This window comes from Andrena cerasifolii, chromosome 1 (genome assembly GCF_050908995.1).
Source record: "Andrena cerasifolii isolate SP2316 chromosome 1, iyAndCera1_principal, whole genome shotgun sequence".
In the NCBI taxonomy this organism is placed as follows: domain Eukaryota; kingdom Metazoa; phylum Arthropoda; class Insecta; order Hymenoptera; family Andrenidae; genus Andrena; species Andrena cerasifolii.
Window position 1 is genome coordinate 27611597 of NC_135118.1, and position 26467 is coordinate 27638063.

The 26467-nt window shown below is 44.7% G+C and overlaps 3 protein-coding genes across 4 annotated transcripts in view; 2 read left to right on the plus strand and 1 right to left on the minus strand.

The window, feature by feature from the left end:
- The window catches only part of LOC143374323 (uncharacterized), a 339083-nt gene that overhangs the window by 247170 nt on the left and 65446 nt on the right, over positions 1–26467 (minus strand). Inside the window, exon 2 of one of the 2 annotated variants that reach the window (XM_076822383.1) lies at positions 14663–14820. The exons of the other annotated variant lie outside the window; for it this stretch is intronic. The gene's annotated coding sequence lies outside the window, so the exon portion shown is untranslated. The remainder of the gene's footprint in view (positions 1–14662; positions 14821–26467) is intronic. 2 annotated transcript variants of the gene reach the window in all.
- Positions 906–7803, plus strand: LOC143373217 (L-lactate dehydrogenase A-like 6A). Its single transcript, XM_076820223.1, has 7 exons — positions 906–971; positions 1596–1850; positions 1924–2041; positions 4513–4851; positions 5731–5848; positions 5930–6053; positions 7599–7803. The coding sequence occupies exons 1-7, from the start codon at positions 906–908 to the stop codon at positions 7794–7796; spliced, it is 1218 nt and encodes a 405-aa protein (XP_076676338.1). The 3' UTR covers positions 7797–7803.
- Positions 8788–16050, plus strand: LOC143374402 (L-lactate dehydrogenase A-like 6A). Its single transcript, XM_076822563.1, has 6 exons — positions 8788–8949; positions 14203–14320; positions 14431–14604; positions 14670–14843; positions 14926–15167; positions 15874–16050. Exons 1-6 carry the CDS (start codon positions 8788–8790, stop codon positions 16048–16050), a joined length of 1047 nt encoding a protein of 348 aa, XP_076678678.1.

Sequence of the window (26467 nt, forward strand, 5' to 3'; positions counted from 1 at the left end):
TGGCAAAAATCCTGAAATAAAAATGCTAGCCCAACCCACTTCCTAGCTAGACCACTTCCTCTACTTTAAGCGACCCAATTCATGTGATCGTATTCATACGAACCTCCCAAAATATTGACCATTCCTCCTGAAACACCCTGTAGGTATATAGGAATTGACGGCTTTTTCAAATAACTGCCGCAACTTAAAGAAGAAGGCGTGGGGAACAGGCTGCAATTAACCAGTCAGAAGCACGATTATTTGAACGAATGAACTATACGTATCCATTTGGAGAGCGTGCAAAAGGTGAATCGTTGCAAAATGAATACGAGAGAGCAGTGGTGTCCCTATTGACGCCTGAAAATAATGTATTTTACACACATTTGCTCGCGAGTCGAAAGGTACGGGCAGAAATAAATATACATATGAACAATCCCGCGCGATGTACCTGCGTTCCTGAGGCGACTACCTGCGGCTAATTTACAACGAAGCGCGCGGATAACTTCCGTCGTTATTCTCCTCCCTACCATTTTACCTTGTGCGTTGTCTTCCCCCCCCCCCCCTCTCTCTCTCTCCCTCCTCCGTTTCTCGTAACGGAGAGGATGATTAGCCTGAAATACCTGACTCCGATGCTTCGCCGTTGTTTGCGTAGGTCGATCCGGATATCTGCATAAGAGCGAACGGCAACCTTCTACCTGCCGCCTGTTCCAGCTGAATATCCAAGGAACAGCGACCACCTTGATGCTCCACTGAAAGCGGTCAATAACGCGCGAGGAAGGGATAACTGGAAGTTCGAGGAGCCGTGGAACGTCTCTACTTGCACCCAATTAGAGCCCTAAAAGGTTCGCGCCAGGCTTAAATTCGACCATCGAATTGCCACGATGAGATCGTCAAGTTAACGAACTTACTGTTTCAAGCTCGCGGGCATGGAGAACGGGGAGGCAGCTATGAAACTCTCCGAAAACGACGACGAGAGCGACGGGTGTGAGGAGGTAAAGTTTTGAATGGCCTTCTCTTTCGTGGGATCTTGTGGGGTTTGATGGTTTAGGTATCGTTTACACGCGAATGATTTGGCAAATGATTTCTACCAGTGGCACACTCAGGATTTAATCTTGGGGGAAGCCGAGTTGAAGGGATACAAATATTTTTAATGTAAATTCAATAAAATTCATTAGGTGATTAAAGAAATTTATTTAAAGAATAAAATAAGATCAAAAAGAGTGAAATTAATTGTTCCGCACTACTGGAACTCGTTGATCTATATGCTCCTACCAGATGGGTCAGAAAAAGGCCACCTCTCGTATACCGCAAATTCAAATCTAAATATGGGTCACTTGGTCCAATGAATCGCTTAATGGTTAGTGCTAGCTCCTATGTAGACTATGTCCACTTCTTTTCCGGTAGTAGTTCCTCTTTCAGTTGGAAGCTCCTCAGACTATGGTGTCAGGAAAATCCTATCACGTCGTTGTAACTGTGCTTTGTATTGAGCAATGCCCGTTTAATTTTCAATAATAATAATAATAACAATAATAAAAATAAAATACCGGTGGTGCAACGGAACAATATGAAATCTTAAAGAATACCTAACTCGAACGACCAGTTGAAACACACGATTTTTTGCGTCCCTAATCGATTCAACCCTGAAATTTAATTATCTCCCTGCACACAAACCCCTGCCCGTTTCACTGTCCCCCATTTTGTTCTCGATCGTCCGTTTGCAGGACGACAAAGAGCCGATCACGACCACCACGAAGAACGCCTTGATAGCGACCCAGCTGGGCCCGTGCGACGTCTATCCCCATCGCGTCAAAGTCTCGATCGTTGGCGTAGGAAAGGTCGGAATGGCTTGCGCCATCGCGATCCTGATGAGAGTTAGTATAGCCGCGGAACGTGGCGTGCAGATCGCAACGCTCGATCAACCGTTTGATTCTCCGTGATCTTTAGAGGTTGGCGAGCGAGGTCTGCCTGATCGACCACGACGTGAACAAGGCTTCCGCCGAGGCCGAAGACATCCAGCACGTCGGCGTTTTTTTGGGATGCCCCCTAGTAACTGGCACGTCAGGTACTTCGTTATATCTCAATCCGTCGATGAGCCATTTCTACGAGCACTTTTTCTGCTTTCCGAAACGGCCTCTCGCTATAGGCAATCCGCTCCAGCTACCAATCTCACCTTTCGTCTTCTTCGTTTCTCCGTAAAGCGTTGCGGCTGACCGGTAGGACGGTCAACTCGCATCCGGAGAGGATAACGAAGGTATTCGAACGTTCGCAAGGTGTAACTTATAACAGAAAGTATGTGCAGGTATGGCGAAGCTTTCGAAGCTCTCCAATGGCTTCGGTGAGATGGTTATCAAATAGATTTTCAAGTTAGGTACTTCCAAAATGATGATTACAAATATAAATCGGTATGAAGGTGAAGGACATTCGCTGAAAGTTTCACGGAAGAGATAAATTATGCCATCGCGATAAGTCTGGTGTGAAACATCAAAGTAGAAGTGGAGTATAATAATCAGTGCCGGATTTAAGGAAAAAGGCCCAGGTGGCAAATATTCTGAGGGGCCCATTTTGGGGGGAAAATGAAGAAGTAGTTACTAACAACGGGCTAAGTGTGGTAGTACAGAAAAGAAATATAGTATTTGGATAAAATCATAATTTTTTTTTGAAGATGGGACCCTGGTGGAGCTTTTAGACAGGGGCCCTGGCAACAACTGCCCATCGGCCGTCCGTTAAATCCGCCACTGATAAATAATCACCACTAATTCTAATTTAGATAACTGTGAAATATTGCTACATTAACCAGCTTTAAAAGCACCAATTCAATTCTCCTAACACATCCCATTCTTCAAAGTACATATTCCATCACAAGCGTTCGAATACCTCCGCGACCCGACCCGCCGCATTCCTCAGCATCGGTATCCGCATCAGTCGCAAACAATCCATGAAAAATCGGCAAGAAGGGTAGACCGAAACGATGGAATGCCTAGAAGTGAGTCACGACCGGAGCACATCTCATCGTCACGGTGTACATGCTGTCCCCGAATCGGGGGCCCAGAAGCGACCATTCAGACACAGCGAACCGATTCCTTCCGCGTGTTCGAGAATCGAACGATAATCCGGGCCCATGACAAGCCGGATTCCCAAAATTTCCGATTGATACGTCCGGACTGATGGGCCCGCGGTGCATCAGCCGCGACGGTCCAGCTCGATCGAGGCTCATTTTAAAGGATGACCCGTCGCGTCGGGTTCCACGTCATGGGACCTCTGTCAACGTGCAACGGGTCAGAAACAACGGTCACACAGGGCCCGGGGGAAAAAAGGGGGGAATGAATTTTGGGTTAGGAGCGAGTTCCGAGATCCGGATCCTTCTGGGCCTGTCCTTTAATCTCGGCCCCTCATCTACATCGCCGCGTGCTTACACGCGGCCAGCGGAGCAAGCGTTTCCCCGAGCTTTTCACCAGCAGGCTCGTAAATTTCCTGCCACTCTTATTTATCTCGCCAGTGATCGACTTCACGATACATTTTTTTCTCAGATTCTCTGACATCCTCCCTCTGTCTTCCTCCTCTTCTTCTTGTTCGCTGTACGCGAGCCCGTAAACGGTCGTTTGTAAAAAAATATACCACCTTGCTCGGGAATTCCGGAACAAAAGCCTGCGCCGGGACGATTTCGTTCGCGTCCGTCGGAATGGAAATGGTATCTCGAGAGCGAATCTTGCACGGTTTCAGTTGAACGTGCTTTTTTATTCCTGCTCTGCGTAAGTCCCATTTTACGAAAGAGTTTGGTTGCTTGTAGATATTCTGGGAGCTGACGCTAGGTTTTAATTCCAATTTTATTGAGAACTGTTCATCTTGATTGCGAGCTACTTTTGCGGCAGACAGGTATTAAGAGTGCTCGAGGAAAGAGGCTGATATAAATTTCTTCGGACTGAAAACTACGGTCTCAGTTGCTCTGGTAGAGTACCACGATGCTCCCCTTTAATCTCGGCACATCCGAGGCAGCAATTACTGGAACAAGTAGAACAGACTCCACTTTTTACCAGCTAATTTATCTCGAACATCATCTCCTCACCGCGAGAGCGTATCTCGCGCGCAACCCAGCTGCATTGCACCCCTACACGGCGCGTATAAAGGTGTTAACTATATAGTCCGCACTTTTTATTTCTCCAACCACGCTGGATTGTGTACTCTCCGCGTCCTTATCGGCGCATCTCTCGTGGAGAAAAGAGGACTGCTTCCCTCGAAACGGGGGAAAAGGGTGTACTCGATCCGACCGAGTGTTTTGTATTCTAAGAGCTTGCGATGACTCTATCCAGCTTGGACAGACATCCCGAACGAAAGGTTTCCAGATAGGGATATCTGATTCCTCACAAATTTTCCGAGTATCTTCGGTTAGAACCCATTTCGCATGAATATTCAGCGAATGTACGTTGACTGCATTTAGGATCTTCTTTCGTGAAACGGTGACTCTTTCCAGCCTTGCTTGCACAGATTACAGTGCGATTTATGCTTACGAGTAATTTGTGATTCCTGTTACACCAGATATCAGCATGGTGAAGGAATCGGCCGTGATAATAATCAGCGCTTGTGAAACAGCGGCTGGAGAATCACCCAATGTGAAACACAACTTGAAGATGTTCAAGACGATCATACCAGGCGTGGCAAGGTTTGCTTGCAAGTCTGTTCTACTGGTTGTTACCGAGCCGACGGACGTGATGTCCTACATCACGTGGAAACTGTCAGGATTTCCTTCCAATCGCGTCCTTGGTACTGGGACTTTGATCGATACCGCGAGGTTCCAAGACTTCACCAGTAGAAGGCTGAACCTGGCGCGAAGCGCCGTCAGTTGCATGACTATTGGCGCTCAGGGAGATATGTCTGGTATTTTGCTACGTCAAATTTTACTTGGAACTCGTAGATGTAGGAGCTGTGGTTTATTGCAAGATGGAATTAATATTAAGGAGTAATGCCACTGTAGAGCCCGGAAAAGCAGCCTGATTTTGAGAATTTTTTAAGCGAGTATAGTGAATGGAATACAAAATCTGTTTGAAGGCCTTTATTGTAAATACCTTCAAGTATGATCTCAATTTTTTGTATAATTTTTTTAATACAAAATGGCGGTGCCACAGCTCAACAAACGAAGCTTCTTGTGAAAAACAGTGTTCCGCAGCCGGAGAGATTTCTCCTCCAATTTTGGACCTAGAACAAAAAATCAAAAATTGTTGAGTTCTATGTAAGATTATCTCGGAAGGTACCTGCACGAGGAAATTAAAAATACTGTTTTTTGTAAGAATGGTACGCGATTGAACAAAACGTCTCAACAATTACGAGGTTGTGGCAGTTCTGTGTTTTGTTCAATCACGCACCATTCTTATAATCAGTATTTTTTAATTTCTTCGTGTACTTCCCGAGATAATCTTATATAGGACTCAAAAAATTTCGGTTTTTTGTTCTAGGTCAAAAATTGAAGGAGAAATCTTTCCGGCCGCGGAACACTGTTTTTTTTTTTCAGAAAAAGCTTCTTTTGCTGAGCTGTGGCGTCGTCATTTTTTAATAAACATTTTTTAAAAAAATTGTGATCATACTTCAAGGTATGTAGAATAAAGGTCTTCAAACAAATTTTGTATTCCATTCACTATACTCGCATAAAAAATTCTTAAAATCAGGCTGCCTTTCCGGCTCTACAGTGGCATTACCCCTTAATGTGTCTATAAATGTTTCACTCGGTGTGCTGAGTTTATTCCGATTCGCTATTCACAGTTCCCATTTGGTCGAGCATCCAGGTGGGAGGTATGAAGCTCCGCGACATAAACCCCAGGGTAGGCGAGCAGGATGACCCCGAAAGGTGGTACGAAATCACCGAGGCCGTGAAGAACGCGTCAGTGATCTCGTTTCTAAGAGTGAAATAAAGGCTGCTTGTGTACGAGTCTCAATGTCATTTTGCGCGTGCACGTTTCAGAGGGAAGGAACTCGATCAAAAGAAGGGGCTGAATTGTTGGGGGATCGCTATTTGTACCGCCGAAATCGTCGATGCTATTGTGAGGAACACTAAAGTCGTGCTTCCAGCGTCAACGCACATACACGTAAGAAACAAATCCTCGTCGAATAATCCAACGTTAAATTATTAGGACAGTCACGCTTTCGTGGGATCATCGTTCGACTCGATAGAAGCTAATACCGATACTAGCATTAAGATTACACTTGAGATCTTTTCCTCAACTTTGGAACAGGAAGAAGTATATTACAATAATTTCAAACTCCATAATTCATTTCATTTTACGAATCACGAACTCTGCCACATTCATAAGGTTTTTTAAAACTGTGGTATACTTGAGAAGCATACTTAGAGTACAAAGGGTTAAACTTGAGTTGTAAATATTCGAATATTCGAATGATTCGAATACTTAGAGTATTTGAATTCTCTGGTATTCGAAAACGTAGAATAATCAAGTTCTCTGGAATTCGAATACTTAGAATATTAGAGATCTCTGGTATTCGAATACTTAGAATAATAGAATTCTCTGGTATTCGAATACTTGGATTATTAGAATTCTCTGGTATTCGAATACTTAGAATATTAGAATTATTTGGTATTGGAATACTTAGAATATTAGAACTTTCTGGTATTCGAATACTCAGAATATTAGAACTCTCTGGTATTCGAATTCATAGAAGTTTCGAGATCTCTGGTATTCGAATAGTTAGAATATTAGAGATCTCTGGTATTGGAATACTTAGAATATTAGAACTTTCTGGTATTCGAATACTCAGAATATTAGAACTCTCTGGTATTCGAATTCATAGAAGTTTCGAGATCTCTGGTATTCGAATAGTTAGAATATTAGAGATCTCTGGTATTGGAATACTTAGAATATTAGAACTTTCTGGTATTCGAATACTCAGAATATTAGAACTCTTTGGTATTCGAATACTCAGAATATTAGAACTCTTTGGTATTCGAATACTCAGAATATTAGAACTCTCTGGTATTCAAATACGTAGAATTTTTTAGATTTCTGGTATTCGAATAGTTAGAATATTAAAGATCTCTGGTATTCGAATACTTAGAATATTAGAATTATTTGGTGTTGGAATAATTAGAATATTAGAACTTTCTGGTATTCGAATACTCAGAATATTAGAACTCTCTGATATTCAAATAAGTAGAATTTTTTAGTTCTCCTGGTATTCAAATAGTTAGAATATTAGAACTCTTTGGTATTCGAATACTTAGAATAATAGAAGTCTTTAGTATCCGAATACTTAAAATATTGAAACTCTCTGGTATTCGAAACTTCAGATATTAAAATATTTAGAATATTCGTAACAGCCCTAGGTTAAACGCCTCCTCCTATTGGAAGTTATTACCTCAAACAAATTCAACCAAAAAAACTACATCCCTCCATCTACCACCACTTTCCTTTCCACTTTGATGAGCCCTACCCAACACGTACCCAACCCGATGAACGACCAGTGCAAATCAGAAATAAGTGTCGACGACCGTTTCCCCATGAAACGCGGCAGCTCGTTTCGTTAGCCTCGCACTCGGAGAAGCTCCGAGCTGTCGATGCATCGACGTCACGCTAACGATTCAAACGCGACTAGAGGAAAGGAAATCGTGTTCGCAGAGCTGCTCCCACGGGACGGACAAGGACGTGTACATGTCGGTGCCGTGCGTCCTAGGACGGGAGGGTGTGTACTGCACCGTGCGACAGAAGCTGAGCGAGCAGGAGAAGGCAGCGGTGCAGACGTGCGCAGACAGCATCCGAGGCATCCTACGGGAGTGTGGCATTCTGCAGGAGGCGACCACCGAGACCGAGGAGTAAGGATAACCAGGGGCGAATGAGAGGTGGTGGGGAGACGTTGGCGAGACTCTGAAGCTGCGTACTACCGGAAACCGCGGTCCCAGGGCAGAAGATAGAGGGAGAGGAAGCAACGTTTTAGACGGTGTCTTCATCAATAACGACCTGGCCGCACCTGGCGACCAGCTTCCCTCTCCACGCGCGTCTTTGATCGGCGTAATAAATGACAGCGACGGAATCGATTTCCTAGAAAACTATCGCGCTCCCCGCACCTTCGTGGACGACTGCCCCGTGTACCCTGTAGCGTATTATGCGTGCACCGTGGCGACGATCCATAGATCTTCCACGCGTGCGGTAACGCATAGATATCTAGCAGCTCAGTTCGAACACTCTCTAAAGTGTTTAAACGCTGTTCACTGCGGGCGAGTATAACCCTGCTGTTGAATCACTTCATACAACGCGCTATTCGGGAACAGTTGGGCTTAGAAATTTTCGTGATTATACGCCTGGCGAGCAAATACGCAAGATAATAGCACGGTATAGGGGGGAAGTTTACATCGAAGGTGATGTTAAATTGGTGGCAATTTCGATGAAATATTGCCGCAACGGCCTGGGGTCGTAAGTAAGTGGATCCTGTGTATCGAAACTGTTCTCGTGCGACCGACAAAGCGGAAATTGAAGTTCGCGTATGTGCGCTCGATAATAGCGTGCTTCACCTGTGCCAATTTGACAGATGTTCGTCAATTTCGTGTGCTCTAATCGTATGCTCGATGTAATAAAGAGAATAGCATTTTACTGTAGAGTTAATGAATTTCGTTCATCTCTGTTTTGGTTCGTCTTGTCTGCAGACAATTTCATGTTCAAAGGCCAGTGTCAACGCTTGACCGTCACTTTCGTTGTTTGATTTCATGGAGGCGAAATTTGCAGAGTATTCGTAGATATTCTGGCCTGCTTCTGGCTCGTTCGAATCCTCGATGATGAAACAGCCGAGTCGTGAGTATCGGGTTCATTGACGATGGCCGCGTCGAGAAAGAAGTTACTCGATTCCGCCGGGAATACCGCAACGTTTTTGCTAACGAAACAACCGGAGGATTTCGTGGACACCCATCGCGTCAAGATCGTCATCGTCGGCAGCGGTTACACGGGCGTTGCTGTTGGAATTGCTATACTTTTCAAGGTTCGTAAGACTTTACTCATTTCCGATTCTAACCTTATCCTTGGACGGTCCACGTGGCATTACGCTCGTAAGCCATCGAAAATCTTATTTATTAACTTCCTCAATTCAGATATTATTTCTATTTTAATATTATAATATATTGATATATTGATATTTTTATATTTTGATATATTGATATATTGATATATTGCTATTTTGATATTTTGATATTTTGATATTTTGATATTTTGATATTTTGATATTTTGATATTTTGATATTTTGATATTTTGATATTTTGATATTTTGATATTTTGATATTTTGATATTTTGATATATTGATATTTTGATATATTGCTATTTTGATATTTTGATATTTTGATATTTTGATATTTTGATAATTTGATATTTTGATATTTTGATATTTTGATATTTTGATATTTTGATATTTTGATATTTTGATATTTTGATATTTTGATATTTTGATATTTTGATATTTTGATATTTTGATATTTTAATATTTTAATATTTTAATATTTTAATATTTTAATATTTTAACACTTTAATCCTTTAATACTCTAATATTTTAAAACTTTAGTTACTTTAGTATGTAGCAACACGTTTATAGTGATATGTCCATAGTGTTATTGTGACGTTTGCTAAAAGTAGAAGAAAATTATAGAACAGAGTTTCCACTTGCAAAGCTATTGGAAGTTACATCGCGTTATATTATTATTAATCCAATTCTTGAATATAATATTTCCCAAGTTTCGCAACCAAAACCCTTCCGCTGCAACTATCACCCCTACACACTTCACCCCCAAGAAGAACTTACCCCGTCCCTCGGATTGGAGCGCGTGATTCGTATTTGTCCGAGGGAATCATCGTCGTGAAGGGATATCGAATGGTATCTTCGAGTCGTGCGCGACAAAGGGCGAGGACTCGAAGGAATGACCCCCGACTTGGTCCAGCGTTGCGCGTGTGCGCTCGTATACGTACGCTCGCGTTGGACGGGAGGTGAATGTCGGCTCGTTAGTGTGCCGGATCAAAAAGGCTATTATGCAAATGATTCACGAAAGACCAGAAGAGGGAATTCGGCTACGGGGAAGAGGCCAGAAGATCGGAACGTAAAAGGAGAAGAAGGAAGCCAAGGGGAGGCTGAAACGTAGAAGAGGAACGTGCTTCCTTTCGTTCGTTATCGGATCGTAACGCGAGCATTTACACGTTGAGGACGCCCCCGCAGGATCGCCGCGGGGCTGATTTATGTTAGTCACCGAGGAGGAAAGCTGAAATCCATACCCGTCTACGAGGACACCCTGTGCCCTTATCGCGTACGCTCATCCGAGCCTCGCTTTTTCGTGCGTGCACGGCGAAACCTTCGCCGGCGAGGAAGCGGCAATTGAAGTAAAATTGCGAATGGCCCCACTTTGTCAACGAGTACCCTCATTTGCGTACGGTAGCCTGTACGAACAGTCGTTACCCCCCTCGAGGTACAATGCTGCCATTTTCGCGTAACAAGAGCGAAACAGTTTACGCTAAATGAATCAGCCAAATGGAACGAACACAGCTGTGAATAATCGTTTCGTGCGTGTGTCCCGACCAGAGGAAACGAAAGCTGCAGTAATGTGGGGCGAGCCGTCGACGGAAGAGCAATAAAGCGACTGGTAATCGCTCGCTACATTCCAGTAGGAGGTAATGGACGTGGGCGACTAATTTCAGCTTTCACTTTCCGTGGATCGTTGCAAGGGCGAACCACGAAGGCCGTACACACAAGAGGCATACACGTGATAGTCATTATACTACTCCTGGGGCAACATTGTGTACCGTCTCTGGGAATAGTATTATTTACTAACACTTTGAGTGACGTCGACGTCTTTCTACACCAAAGGAATCGCAACCTGTGTACGGTTTTCCCATGCTCTCATTTCATAGGGTTAGTATATGGTATCCAAAAAGGGGACATGTTACTTGAGGTGCCATTTCTCAAAACCCTGCTCCACTCAAAGTATTAACATTCGGAATACTGTTGCGTAACAGGTAAACAATTCATATACCTTGATTTAAAACACGAGGAGGTTGAATCGGTGAGTCTGTTGCGCAGAGATCGTCGAACTCATTAGAGTGTAACCGAAAATACTGGAGTGCGCTGGTGGCAATAAGGGGCGCAGGGGACGAGGCGACCGCAAGGGGAAAAGAATAAAGGAGACGGTCGCGAAAGAACAAGGAAAAGGAGGTGAGAAAGAAAAAGAGAAGGAGGTAGCCAGCCGTGCGGTTGCTCGCCTCGTCCCTGCTTGGCAGATCGCATCAACGAGATGATCGCGAGGTACGAGCCCAGGCACCAGTGCCATCTCCACTTGGCTCGCTGTCCACCTTGCAGCCCTACTACGCCCAACCACCTCGGTAGTACTTGCATAAGACGTTCATCTTCTTCTTGTTCTCGTCGTTCCTCGACCCGTTGTAACATGTCATGTCGTCGGGCCGCATTAAATCGTACAAACCATCTTACCGGGTCGGCGCTGACCGGTGAAAAGTCTTCCGTCCACCGCTTCCTGCTCCAAATCTCGTCTGAGATATTCAACCTCCTCGTTTCTCTCTTTGGAGCCCAGGGACGCCGACAGAAAACCCGGCAACGGGAGTTTCGTACGGATCTAGGGAGCTGGAAGTGGCTCGCTGGGAGTCCGTGCGGAGTGGGTATGTGGAGGAAAGCGAAGACGATAGACTTAGAAAATAGGAGGCATAATATGAAACGAGACGGATCGAGTGTCACACCTTCGGTGTCCTGTGATCACCTGCGGCTCTATGGAGCGGAAATTACGGGGCTAACCAAGGGTGAAACGTTGCGCGGCTAGGTAACTAGAACCGCATGAGAGACTGAGGGATGCGGCACAGAAAACTAATAGTCAGCTTCCGTCTAATCGGATGCGAATATGGTGTTACGAAGGAGAAGAGAAGAGAAGAGGGTGAATGAACGTTCGATCTGCGTTTGCCCACTTGGGTGGATGTTTAACGAAGGGCGAGTCTCAATGAACTCTCAAAATACGTGTAGAGACAGAGTCTTCTTATGGTGCAGAAGTTTCTAAGTAGAAAAGCACGATAGACTTGAGTAGTAATATCGTAACATCGTCGTAAGGTCGTTAGCGTCGAGTAGTTATATGATGAATTGAGGACCTCGCAGCAAGAGGGGTGCAGCTCCGTGTTTACCAACTTAAAGTAAATTAGAAAAAATTGTTTATAAAGTTATTGCTTTGACTTAGTAACTACTACTTACTTTGTGAAAATACTATATATTTTTCAGTTAGTGTGCTCTTCTTAATTTTAAGTCAAAGCAATAGCTAATAAAAACAATAATAAAAAACTTATCAACTTAATAACTACTACTTACATATTGTGTGAAAATACATTTATATTTTCGATAGCGTTCTCACTTTAATTTTGAGTTGATAAGTTTTTATTTCTATTTTTGGCAACCTTTTCAAATCTGAAGCATTCGTATTGCGCAAAACAGTAATGAGTGCAGATTCAAAGTTTGCAATAAATGGCTCATTTGATCTCGGATTTGCACCAAAAGATGTAGATTTTTTTTACATATATTACACCTCGTAACTCAAAAACTGTTAAAAATAGGGCTGCACCTCTCCTACTGCAAGGTCCTTTATTATTAAGAAACGAATGTTCTCTATTTCGTCGGACTGTGGTTCCCATACAAATTGCACGCGTCGAGTAACGACGATACACGCCGTTTCACCTGAACTCTTGGACTAATCAAAGCTCCATAATCATCACTTTCTCCCCTGGTCGTTATCGTCGGTCACGCGTCATTAAAAAATCTCGTTATAAAATATGCGCGGAGAGTTTTGTGAGTTAATTACCGCTCAATATCGTCGCCAGATACGTACGGGCATTACAGGGGGCGAGGGGGGGAAAAAAAAGGGAGGGAGGAAAGAAGGGACGACGAGCTGCGAGGAAATTTCATCAGCTGCGATATTATGCATGCTGCGGAAGTCATGCTTGATGAAGTATGGTGATTAAGCGGTGTACAATAACAGATTGGAAGCACAAGGGCGTAACGTAATATATTAAGAAGCCGTTTCTTGTCGGTAGCCGCGGGTTTGTCCTTAACGTGTGAAAGTACCATCTGTCAGAGAAAAATGTGTCCATCTGCTCCAGCGGAGAAGCGTGCACCGCGAGCTGTTTATGGAAACGCGTTCCACCCACGTGGCCACGAAAGAACGTTACCCTATTATTACTCAGGGGTCGAATTGGTCTGTGGCGTAGAAAAATTACCCACGGTTCGTCATGTTACCGAAGAAGAAGTTTCGTTAGGAAACTTTAGATCTTGAACTTGGAAAGGGTGTCACCGATCCAATATGGAAAAAAAGCAAGACAGTTCAGTTGCAGTCACCCTGACAGAAGAAATCATTAGTGGTCAAATCTATCCACAAATATCTAAGGAAGAGGGGGTTAATCTTTGCTACGGAAAGTATAGCTGAAGGGTAAGTGGAAAAACAGAGAATGTCACAAAACAGAATTATCAAGAAAATTAAGTTTTAATACTTTAGTCGATCAGTAGAGAAACAAGGTTCAATAAATTTAATTTCCTTATATAATTTTCTTCTTAAATAATTTCTTGTTTTACCTTGACGACAGAAGTTTATGCTTAGGCAAAGATTTAGGCAAGTTTTTAACCAGTATATCAAATATTTTTTAGAATTTTACAACCCTTTGTGATTCGACAGGTCCGTAGTCCCAGTTGCCACTAACAAAATATGCTATAAATCCCAAAATCATGAAAAATGGACGTTCCCGATTTTTCCCCTTACTCTTCAACTATGCCAAAATGCCTCCAGGTGTAACTAGTAACACGAAGTGTTCCTAAAAATATAATTCCCTCGGGAAATGTTGCTCGCTAGCAATGAAGTGACTATAAACTGCCCGGAAGATTCAAATTTTTGTCGCGTCCGCGTTGCGTCACGCAGGTAAACGACAAGGATCGCGGTGAACCGACACCGACAAAGCGAGGCTCGCCAAGAAGGGCGCGCGAAGCCGCCTCATCTGGCTCGAACAGGGGCGATCAGGACCCTAACGATCCTTCGCATTAAGGGATCGCTCGAACGGTGCGATCGATCGCGCGCACGTTCAGTCTTAATGCGATTCCTGGGGGTCTTGATTGCGTAACGATTCCAAGTGCGTAATAACTCTGGCCGCCGACTAGTGACCGGTTCCTGGTTAATTATTCTTTATAATCTCCGTTTCTGTTGCTCCTGCTGGGCCCGCAGCGCTTGGCCTCCGAGCTGGTGTTCCTAGACCTGAACGAGGATTTAGCAAAGGCGGAAGCGGAAGACATCAGCCACGCGGCGGCGTACCTCGGCAATCCGAAGATTACCGGTACAAAAGGTGAGGAAAAGCGTCGTTTCCTCGATACCTTTCAAAGAACTTTATGATCGTGTAATAGCGAACGAAGGACCATTTAATCGTCAGCGATTATCCCCGCGTAATTCTTCCAGATTACTCTTCGGCCAGAGATGCAACGGTATGCGTGGTCACCGTAGGCGACAAGTCCTCGAACGATCAAGAAGCCAGCACTCTGCTGGAGAACAATTTGAACATCTTCAAGGATGTCATCCCTAACGTGTGCAAATACGCTCCCAACAGTGTTCTCTTGATCGTAACGACACCAGGTATTCCTCCCGGTTGGAACTCTTTACCGTCGACAGGAATACAATCACGCGATCTTACCTTCCAGTGGACATACTGTCGTACGCAGCCATGAAGCTGTCAGGTTTCCCGCCGCAGCGAGTGATCGGTTTGGGAACATTTCTGGACAGCTGCAGGCTTCAGTACATGATCGCGCAGAAGCTCGGGATCTCGGCGAACGCGGTGCAGGCCTCCGTGATCTGTGAAAACGGACCGACGTCGGGTAATCAGCTGTTGAATAATATATTTGCTGTTGTGTATTTCAACCGCGAACTTTTGTAAGTCTGTTAAACACTGATGAACAGTACCTATTTGGTCTGCCGTCACGGTAATGGGGATCAAACTTAAAGACATCAACAAGGACATCGGGACCAAGTCGGACCCCGAGTCGTGGGGTGAACTGCACACGAAAGTCATCGATTGCGACAGCGATTTGATCGCCAGGAAAGGTTATCGCAGCTGGGGCATTGGTATCTGTGCCGCTGAAGTTGTAGACGCGGTCGTGCGGAATACGTGCATTTGCATCACTGTATCGGCTTACTTGAAGGTGATGATTAAAGAATCCTACTTACGATACGCTGATAAGTGCTAGTAAAACATGAGACTGAAAACGTGCCACATTTTTCTCTCGCTCCTTGTGTTATTAATGCGTCAGGTCTCTGCATCAGATAATTCCGTGTACCCAGGTATATAAACACAATGATAACAGATATCTCGAGTACAACTGTTCACAGTCTCTCGGAACGAGCATCTTGATTCCAAGCCTTATAAATTGGGCCTACTTACGCAGAAAGCTAGCAACCATTAATGATCTGAAACTGAATAAATTCGGTTTGAAGATTTTAATTGTTAAAGCAAAGTAGCTTTACTTCTCTTGGGTATATTTTATTTTTATTGTTTTACAATGTCTTTTAATGGTTGATTCAATAGCGAGTGGTATAATTAATACTATTTTAAATTTTCTGTAACTTTTGTTTTTTAATTAAAGGATCTATACTGCGTTTAACTAATTTTCTGTGATTGTGAGGGTTGGAAGCTTTCTGCCTAACTAGGCCCAACTCTCACCCCATGTTTCGTTCAACTATTTTTACAACGTTGGAGTTTATCAAACTTCCCCATAAATTCGCAGCGCGACGACAGTACCTTCAACAAATAATTCGGAGACTCTTACAACTTCAGACACATGTTTACCAACGCTTTCCTGTCTACTTGAGCGAGCGTCACACGTGCACTTTGCACCCCATGTTTTCCAGGGCTGTCGACACGGTCTGGAGAAGGACGTTTACATGTCGCTGCCCTGCGTAGTCGGCAGGAACGGCATACAGTCGTTTCTCCGCCATCCTTACACACCAGAGGAGCAGGAGCTCACCGAGGCATCTTGCCGAACCATCTACGAGACGCAGAGGGCGACCCTTCAGGACCTCGAATGAGACAAGACGGATTCGGGGGGACGCTCCGAGGGCGATCTCGCCAATTCCATCGAAACTCTGAATTATCAGGCACGAAGAAAGATAAAAAAATATATATATATATACTTTTGCGATTATAAATGCTCGGCGGTGGAAGCGCGCGATCTCGATCGTGTTTCATCACGTGAAAGCTGGCGCAAGAAGAGGCATGCCTGGACGCGGCGCGCAAATAAAAGTGACTCGGAGGATGATATCGCGATTCGTTTTATGTGCTTGTTTGCATCAGTTAAGGGATTTCACGGAAACCCACTCTCGGCTGGCTTGGATGGCGTCTCCTCTGTGTGCGCACAGAGGAGCCCGACTGCCAGCTCCGCTCGTCGGCGGCGGGCCCCGCGATTAAGAGGCATGCGCGTTTGTTTTACAAATCGATTCCTTTTTGCTCGCGCTACACCGTGAATAGAGAGGGCTATAAATCGAGCGGGGCGCGCGCCCCATCGACGATTTCGGCCAATTTGCAGAGATTAATGCGGACCAGCCGTAATTAATTGGCAGATGTACGAAGCGGTTAACCGTCCCGCCGAAGGCGAACAGGATGATAAAACGATTGCTATTATAGGCATAAAGAACGCCAGTTTCGAGGCCACGACAGTCAGCGATACGCTAATCCGTCATGAAATTCGCGCGCACAGCCACTCCGTCTCTGTCAGTTGCAACATTAATTAAGATGCCCTCGCGTCCACGTTCGAGTCACTACTGTCAACGGTTCCCTGTCAAAGGGTACCCACGAGTCGCCTCCGATATCTCAGTGGACGCACTGATTATGTACGTGCTCCAAATTAGTTCGCTAAAGTTGACGATCTTGGAACGTCAACTGGTCGCTGAAGATCCTCTCGAGCACTACAGTGACATCAAAGCAAGCTATCGCTTCATTTGAGCGATCGTCTCGCAGAGATGGCGAAATTTTATTTAACCCTTAACTGGTATACTGTTTTTGGCAAACGTGACTGGTATACTGGCGTCGTGGCAGACCCCAAATAAAAAAGGGCACAGAAATTTGTAAAGTCGACACTAGAGCAACCACTATAAATATTTTCTTCATAGGTAATGTAGAAAATAATATAAGCGTAGAAAGTTAAACTATTATTATAAAATCAATTAGAAATTCAGTTTACCAACTTAGACAACCGAAAATTGAACATCGAACTTTGGGTGCTTGGGGTCATGAGCGACCCCAGGATACCAGTTAAGGGTTAAATAAAAATTCTGCCCATCTCTGTCGCCTCGTTTTCAGTTGCACCGGAGTTGCATTCTCCTGCATCCTATGCAAATGAAGGTAGTAAGGACAGCATCCTCAAAACTCTGCGATCAGAGACATCATGTTCCGCGAGGCAAGGTTTCGTTTCCGCGACTACAAGGGGGTAGGAAATAATCGGCGGTGATTCATTACGACAATTACCGAGTGAAAATTTCATCGAATGGATGGTGCCGAAATCTCGTCGGGAAGAATGCGCGGAAGAGAGAGAAGGGAGAGGCAAGTGGCAAGCCGATACCTGCTGCTTTTAATGGCTCCACCACGTCCCTCTTTTTCTCTTTCTCAATTCGTATTCGAAATGGCCAGGGCCGTAACAGGAGGGGCCTATATACGCGGTCCGTTGTCGTCGTCGACGGCCTACCAGCGAATTCTTCGTCGTACTCGCGACAGGAGCACGAGGACGCGCCCGGTGATTCATTATCCATGCTAACGAATGTGCGTTACGAGAATGAAGGAGAAAAAGGGCGAGGGAGAGAGAGAGAGAGAGAGAGAGAAACCACGAAGGGTTTCCTGCGGCTGGAAGCCACACCAATAACGACGGGGAGCACGGCAACGTCTTCATCTCTCGAGGCACCGGCTTCTGAGGTGAAGCCATTTTTCTGTATTATCTCGATGACGCGTCCCGAGTACGTAATTTATACAGCGCCGCGCGATTATGGATCTAATGACATAATTCCACCTCGCCGACATTCAGCTCGACATAAAGCGTCCGTCCGCTTGATTTGACTTTCAAAACGCGGGCGAAATTAAAACGTCACCCGGCGGTCGGTGGCCCTTTCTCTTTCCTCCTCAACGGGGCCCGCTCTGTCCAATGGGCTCGCGACAGAGGTACAAAGGACTTTCAAGATTTAAAGTGACCTCCAGGTCAATTTCTCTCGCGCGAAGAAAATTCGAAACCCGAGGCAGGGACGCCGAGGACAAGTGGGAGTGCCCCGAGTACATCGTTCACCTGCGCGACACCGCGGTAGGTACTACTAATTACTGCACTTTTTATTCTGTCCCGACATAATGCCCGCCCGACTCGAGCGACCGCGGCGCAGCTCGGGTGGCTGCGGAAAAAGGAGCGCGCGTAGGAGTAAAAAGGAGACGGGTTGAAAGAGAGGCCCGGCCGAAGCAACAGATTCCGGTGCAATATCCGATGCGCCGGGATTATTTATGCAACGACCGCGTGTATGCGAGCCCCTAAACCATTCGGACGCGGTCGTAAAATGGCAAACCGCACGGTATGCGGCCGGCGTGGGGTGAGCCCTGATTGAGTTACGATTTAATTAGTCCGCGCGGTCAATCAGTAATTAAGATATCCGCTAATCAACGGACCAGGCCCTTCTTCGATCTCCTCTCCCCCGGTGTGTGCATTAGCGCAGAGAACTTGCGGCCCCCCTTCCGTCGCGACGATTCACCCTTTCTCTCCCTTCTTCTAAGGCTCTCTGCCTTATCCTTCCTGGTTCTCCGAGGACGCATCCGTGAATCAATCGGGCGCGATTGGCCCGCTCAGTTCGGCAGCCCGGAGGATTCTACGCGTGATTAATCCCCCAAAAAGAAGGAACGAGGCCCCGAGGGGACCGCGAAAAGAGGAGAAAAGAAAAGAGCAGGGTGGAGGAGATTTATCCCTCGTTATGCATACTAGGTCCTGAACCTGACTCGTTCGGTGCTCCCTTCGTGTCGTACATAGACGCAGAGGAGAGGCTTCGATTGGATTCAGATTCTTTGATCTCAGATGAGCGAAGCGGAGAATGGTTTGACCCTTGTTGGGGACGTGTAATGCTCGCGACAAGCTTCCCACGCGTACCGAATGCACCAAATTAACTCATCTGCCACTCTTACGTTTAATTAAGTTCACAGGTTTACTCTTGTATCGGCTTGAATGTCAGAGGAAACGTATCTTGTTTAGGAACGGCTGGTAGGTTTCCCTCAGTGCATTATTTGCTTTATGCTTTTGAAAGGAATTGGGGGCGGTATTCTCAGTCGCTACTTATTCTTAAGCAAATGCTTAAGCATGCGGCATCCTCTACTAACCTAGTAGCGACTGAGAATACCGCCCTAGAAGTGTCTTGCTGTTGGTCCAATTTACTCTGCAGCAACTTTGGAGTAGGGCCGGTATTCATAGTCGCTACTTATTCTTAAGCAAATGCTTCAGCATGCAGCATCCTCTACTAACCTAGTAGCTAGTAAAGGATGCCGAATGCTTAAGCTTTCGCTTAAGAATAAGTAGCGACTGAGAATACCGCCCTAGAAATGTCTTTCTCTTGATCCAATTTACTATGCAACAACTTTGGAATAGGGCCGGCATTCATAGTCGCTACTTATTCTTAAGCAAACGCTTAAGCATTCTGCATCCTTCACTAGCTACTAGGTTAGTAGAGGATGTCGCATGCTTAAGCATTTGCTTAAAAATAAGTAGCGACTATGAATACCGGCCTAGTAGAATATACAAATCGAATAAGAAAGAAAGGAAAAGAAAGGAGAAAATTCATATTTTTATCGAAACGTATCTGAGCCGTTGGTCCTAAATTTTCTGCCTTTAGAAACATAATTCTTACGAGCCACGACGATGTAAATTATCCAGTCCCCTGGATAGAGGGAAGACATTCACTCCGAAATAGATGTCACTTTAAACGAAGCGGGATACGTCCGCGCGAACCCCAGGTAGAAATCAGGCTGAGATTAATCACCCGTTCGGGACCTCGCTATAAGTCGCGGTGCACTTGTTACCTCATTAAATCAAATATATGGTATCGAGCCTCGTAGAACGCGAGCCGTAATTCATAATAACTGCGGCGCTTGTGTATCGTGCGCGCACCGTGTGACAAATACTCTAAGTAACCGTACAATATCGTCGTTTGCATCATCGAGAAAACAGAGAAGACTACACAGATATTCACTTAATAAAAGAATCTCTTCCTTTCTCTCATTTACTTCGGCCAGACTGTTCCTCTGAACCTAAAAATTCTTAGAGGGTGATTTGGAGATTTGGCGCTCCTAGGCTAACAAGTGTCTGCCGCCCTGTCCGCGAAATATCATCAAATATTTTAATTTAAAAGAGCCGAGAGAATTTTAAAATTATTTCGATACGTCGACTCACGTGTGAGTCATTGATAATACCCTATCATAAATCCTCACCTGATTCTTTTTTAATATCATCTTCGATAAGAAAATCCCAAGATTTCACAATTCTACGAATCTCACCCCTTCAAAGTAGCAAACTCTGATTTCTCGAAAGAAAAGCCCGAAAAATTCAACTCTGAACTTCCCCAAAAATCTTCACGATCGCGTCATCTGTTGGGCGTAGGCGGAACCGTTTGCCGAGGGACACCTACAGGACCCACTGCTCGGTCCGAAATACTCGCTGCGTTTTTTACCAACGATCCGTACAGCGATATCGAAGGAATTCGGTGGCTAAAGCCATTCGGTTGATCGCTTATCCACGATGATCTTATTCTCGAAAAGGGATCTTTTTAGACCCCGAGGAGCTTTCCAAGCACCGAGATAGCAAGCGTGTTGCGAATTCGGGTAGCGCAGGCTTTCCCCGACCGCAAGATTAAGCGTCGTATCAGTCGGATGCGTGAGATAACGTTGATTGTAATTAATAGCCGGGTATTGCGTTAGCCCCGTAGCCGGTTAATTGTCGCGGGAAGATTAATGGCGCGAAATCACGCCAATACTCGGCCGATTGTCCGAAAGCGATTCCTGCCTCGATCCGTGCTCACGCGTTTCGGCGGCGAAGCGAACGAACGGGCGAAACTCGTTTCTCGTTACACTTGCTCGAACGATAAAACGAAACGAGCCGGCGCGCCGAGGGGCGCGGAAAATTATTCGCAACTGGTTCGAGGGGGGTGATTTTTTTAATCTCGCCCGGGCGACTCTATCGCTGATTAATTAAGATTTATTGGATGGAACGTGTATCGTATCGAATCGTTAAACAGTTCGCACCTGCTGTTCCTAATGCACGGAGTGTCGGAAATTATTGCGGTGAACTGGAGTGGAAGCATATACGGGAAACTAATTGCTTTTCGTTACGTTCCAACGAATCATGAAACGGGAGGATAGGTAAAAAGCTTCGAGTTGTTCCGTGGATGATAGAAGAGTTAACAAGAAATAGACTCTATTTCTTGTTCAGAAGATTGCCAATCACGAGATAGTAACGGTAATCAGGAGGAGCCGCCTTGATCACTTTCTACAATTGCATATTTCCCCGAGTAGGTATTCGAAAGAATCGCGGACTGATCGAATCCCTATAGATGCACGTACACGGAGGTATGTATGTAATTACCCCAGTCTCGATGATCGGTATGTACAACACGAACGCGATTGCATCCCTTGAGGGGTTATACCTAGTTAGAAGGCCGAAAAGAGGCGAATGTTTGTGAATTTTTTTTGAGAAAGCGGAAGCATATATTTTTACAGAATTTTTTGTATTTAAAAGAGCAACATTTAAAGAACATTTGGTAATTTTTTTGTAGAAAAATACAACGACATCCAAGAAGCCTTTTTAAAAGCGCTGACTCCATTCCTTCTAGTGTATACTCTTGTCTCTGTCGTCTTATGCCTCTTTTAAACTTAGTGCTCGTTCTTTAATTCTCTTACGGTTTCCTCTGTAGTCGTTTCGTCGTTATTTCCTTACTTTTCCTATCTCCCAACGATAAAATAAAAACTAAGGTGAATGTCCCAATTTCTGCTCATGTCCCCATTTCTGCTCATTTCGTATTTTTCTTATTGTTATATGCGTTACGTTTGTACTATAATTGCAACAAAATAATTCTAAATCATTTAAACATTTACGCGAGAGTCGCACGAGCACGATCGCTATTTTTCATTAGCAGAAATACATTTAGAGCTTTATATATTTAATTACAAATTACTAATAGTTAAATAACTTGAAATATCTTCCTAAAACAGTTTTTGAATTGATTGATTTATTATAAAAGAATTAATCGATTACTCTGCGAATTTTGATCAAAAACAAATTTTTTACACCTTCTTTATGACGAGAGTTACCTCTTAAATGAGCAGAAATTGGGACATTCACCTTATGCATTGGAAAAACAAATGTTTCAATTAAAGACTACATTTGAATATCTAGAAGAAACCTACAAAGTTTCAGAAAGATTGGTGAAGCGGTTTTGGGGAAATCGTGGTCATCGCTCTAAAAACAGTTTCCGGGAAATCAGTTGTAATTTTGCAATAACTAAATATTTTTATACCAAAACATAATATAATAACCTATTAAAGTGTCCCTCATCTGAATACAAAAACCATTGTATAAAAATATGCATGTACTATCTGAAATAAATTCCCAAAGAATCGATTCTTTTTCTACCTCCTGACTGTAGATAACCCCTTAATACGATACATGACCATCAAAACGAAATGCAACCCTCGCCCTGTCGAGCCTGTACAAAGACAAAATTCCAAATTCCCGGTGCATACTAGCAAACTACTCCTCTCCGCGTCATCTATCACGTTTCTGTATACTTAGCGCATGTTCCACTTGAGCCAGTTGAGCTCCCGCTCCGCTCAATTAAACAGTCCATGCATCATCTATTTTTGAATCAGTATCAAGCCGACCACACCCCAGCGATTACATAAAAAAATACCTCACCCTGCCGTCTCGGGGTCAACGTCCTTGACTCGGCATCCTCTTGCGTTTCCCTCTCCCAATTATCATGTCCCATTTTCTGCCGACTGGCCGGCGAACAATGTTTATAGCCGGCGCGTAGATCGCATACTCGCGGAACCGCTGTCTCGCAGTCGAAGGTCAACGCAGCCAGGATAACAAGGCTAGGGGTAGTAATTCCGCTAGAATAATTCCCCCTTGGCGCAGCGCTGGCCCCTCGCAGACCTCCGCTTGATTTATAGCAGGATCCTGGATTACCGATCCTAGATCCCGCCTTACCGTCGATGGTAAACGAGGGATAAGGCCGCGGACCGAGGGGCGAAGAGAATCGAGGCGCGTAGAATCGCGGAGGTCGCCGGCCGATCCGCGCCAGATTCCAGATTACTCGCCGATTATGCTCCGATTCGAGATTTACGAGCGAGCCAGGGCCCCGGTCCAGGGACGTATCTGCACTTATTTATAGTTACGGCGAATCACTCGGTCCCCGCCCCCCCACTCCGTCAGCCGCGTCGGGCCCCTCCCGCCGCCATCAGCCGGTTTTCTTTCTTTGCACGCGTGAATGCGCTTTTAACGCCGGACGACGCCAGGCGACGACCACCCGTGCAGGGTATGGGAAGTGGACGCCAGCTGCGGATGCAATTTCGCGTATCGACAGAAACGCAACATTGTACGATCCCCGCCCATGCTGCTCCGCGAAATTATACGCGCTGGCAATTTGTATTCGCTCCCTTTTAAATCGAAACACTTCCTCCCTCTTTTTCGCCCCGATCGCTGCCGGTCGCGGCGAAATGAACGGTTGCCGTCGATTGCATTACGCTCCGGCGATCCAGTGGATGGCGATGCGATTTTTATCACTCCCCACTCGCGGTGCAGCGGTGTGTAATTAGTTTCTAGGATTGGAGATGCTTCTTACTGCCACCGGGGGATATTCTACACGGAACCGGGCGCAATTAACAAGCCTTGAACGGGATTTAGGTTCGAGGTCTGGTTTTTCTGCGAACACATTGTAAGAGTCTCTAGTGCATCAGCTAATTGGCCGATTGGTTCGCGCACTGTGATCGGTTAATTTATCATTTTGTAATTTAGGAAGAAAGAATGCGGTTCGATCGATGCTAGCCGACCCCGTTACTAATTGGCTGTAAAATCGGCCGCGCATAATCATCCTGGCCCCTCGGATCGTAAAGCGCGGCAATGAAATGTAACGCGTTATAATTAATCGCGAGGGCAAATTGAATGGGGCGAACTGGTTCCGCAGAGTTCGATAGGTTCGATCGGCGCTCGGCATATCGAATTTTACACGGGACTGAATAGCAGGAGGATTTCCTCGCGACATAAATTTTTACGAGCCACCGCGAGATACGTCGTGTTAAACGAGGCAAGAAAGAAGGAGTGGACGGGGCTTTTTTGAAGAATTTAAACGTCTCAATTCCAGTTCGTTACCGCGCGTCTGCCGAGGATGTCGGGACCTCGGGGACTCGAAGGAGGCGCAAGAGAAATTGCGTAAGCAGTATTCGGGCCGATTTAACGAATCCCTTTCGCGGCATACGCAAACTCGGGCCCAGGGAATTAAGCACCTCGCAATCTTACGAGCCATAATTTACAATCACGACGCGAGAAGAACACCGAATACATATTCGTGGATCCAGCTGGCCCTCCGTCGGACATGCCTGCACCAAAACAGCTGCTAACGAATGTACATGCATTATCTCGCTGTAATTACCATATCCAGGTCCCCTCGGTGATACCTAACACCGTCCTAATTGCGGCGATCGATAATTTATTAAATTGCTCTATAACGAAAGCTTCTCCGTCGCACCTTCGTTGACGAAAAGCCTCGCGAGATCCCTACCAGCCATCTTCAGCCATAAACGGGAGGCTCTGCGTAAGCTGTGCTTCGTTTATGAAAACCTCTGCGGGATATCTAGGGTTGCCAACTGCACTTTAAAATAAAATATCTTGTTATTCGTAAATGCACTCTATACTTTTGAATGACAATAAAGTATGTAAAAATATTTTATTTCACGATCAATTATATCGTGTGCAACGTAACAAAATAATATTGTACGTAGTTCCTAAACGTACTTGCACAAATTATGACCATCTCAAAGTAATTTCTTTTAAGTTTTCTGTGCCATGAATGTGAAGTGGCGGGACGAGAGAAACAAAGCCTCTTAATTTAATAAAGAACGAATTATTTATATATTTTAACATGAATATTGAGTGTAATAATACCACTGAGTTGTTTAAAAATTATAAAAGTGGCTCTGTAATGCTAAAAGCAATAAAAAATATGTTTGGAAGAAATGTAAAATAATAGGATTAAAGTGTACTTTTAGTTTTTCCGAGCGTACTTTTTTTATACTCCACGAAAGTGAATTCACGTTATTTTCCTGTAAAAAAAAATTGGCAACCCTAAGGATATCAGCCCTGCTCGCGCACATTTCAGAAGATGATCACCGCAATGGTAATTACATCGTTCACCTTGGGAGTCCTTCTCTGAACACCTTTCTTCTGGGATCACGCAGTGACCTTTTTGTTGCAGATTAAGATTTCACCGGCAACCAGTAATCTACAAAGTGGAACAGTTATGGAATCGGGGAGGGGATATCATGGGGATTATACGTTCACGGCGCCACGTAGAGACGGTCCACCTGGTCGGTTCTTAGAAACCCTGATCTTGTGACCAGTTCCTTTTATCGCGAAGCAAAGTGCGTCCTAATTATATTTACTTATACGCGTTCCGGGAAGCCCCATAAGAAACTTTTCACAGATTACACGTTACCGACTCTTCCATCCACGATTCTCGTCCGTCCAGAATTCTCGAAAGGTCCGCGGGCCTCGCTAATTACCAGAGTGACGCAAGGCCTGATGCAATTCCTGCACTGGCCTTGAAGGGGAACAGATTCGCGCAAATGCGCGTAAAATTGCATCACGAGAAGAAGAAAAATCACCGTGAATACTCTCGTACATTAGTCATTACTTATTCTTAGCTAACAGAGCGACAAGTGCTTGATCCATGTAGCGACAACGCCGAAGAGATACCACTCGCTTATCAAAGTGTAACACTTTCCTCTTACAAAGTGTTTTGCACATTAAAAAGCGATATTCTATAGTAACCTACAGTGGCTCACAGCCGTAATCTTACACTCTTTAAAATCGCATAACATTTTTAAAATTAAATCCAAACGACTGGAGTTTTTTTTTTAGAAGCTGGAAGCATTAGTTTGCTAAGTGACGCGATTCGACGTTTTGAAAAAAATGCACTTGGTCGGAATAGCAAAAAAAAAAATAGAAAACGTCGTTTTTTCAATTTTTTTTTTGTGGGCCTGTAACGAAAATTCAATAAACCCGTTTGTAGATGTAAGTAAGTTATACAAGTGCCTAAAATTTCATGAAAATCGGTTAACGTTGCTCTGAGCTATAAACACTTAAAGATCTCAGAATAAAGTCGAGAATCGCTGATTTTGGGAGTTTCCGCGACTCTCGACCTTATTCTGCGATCTTTAAGCGTT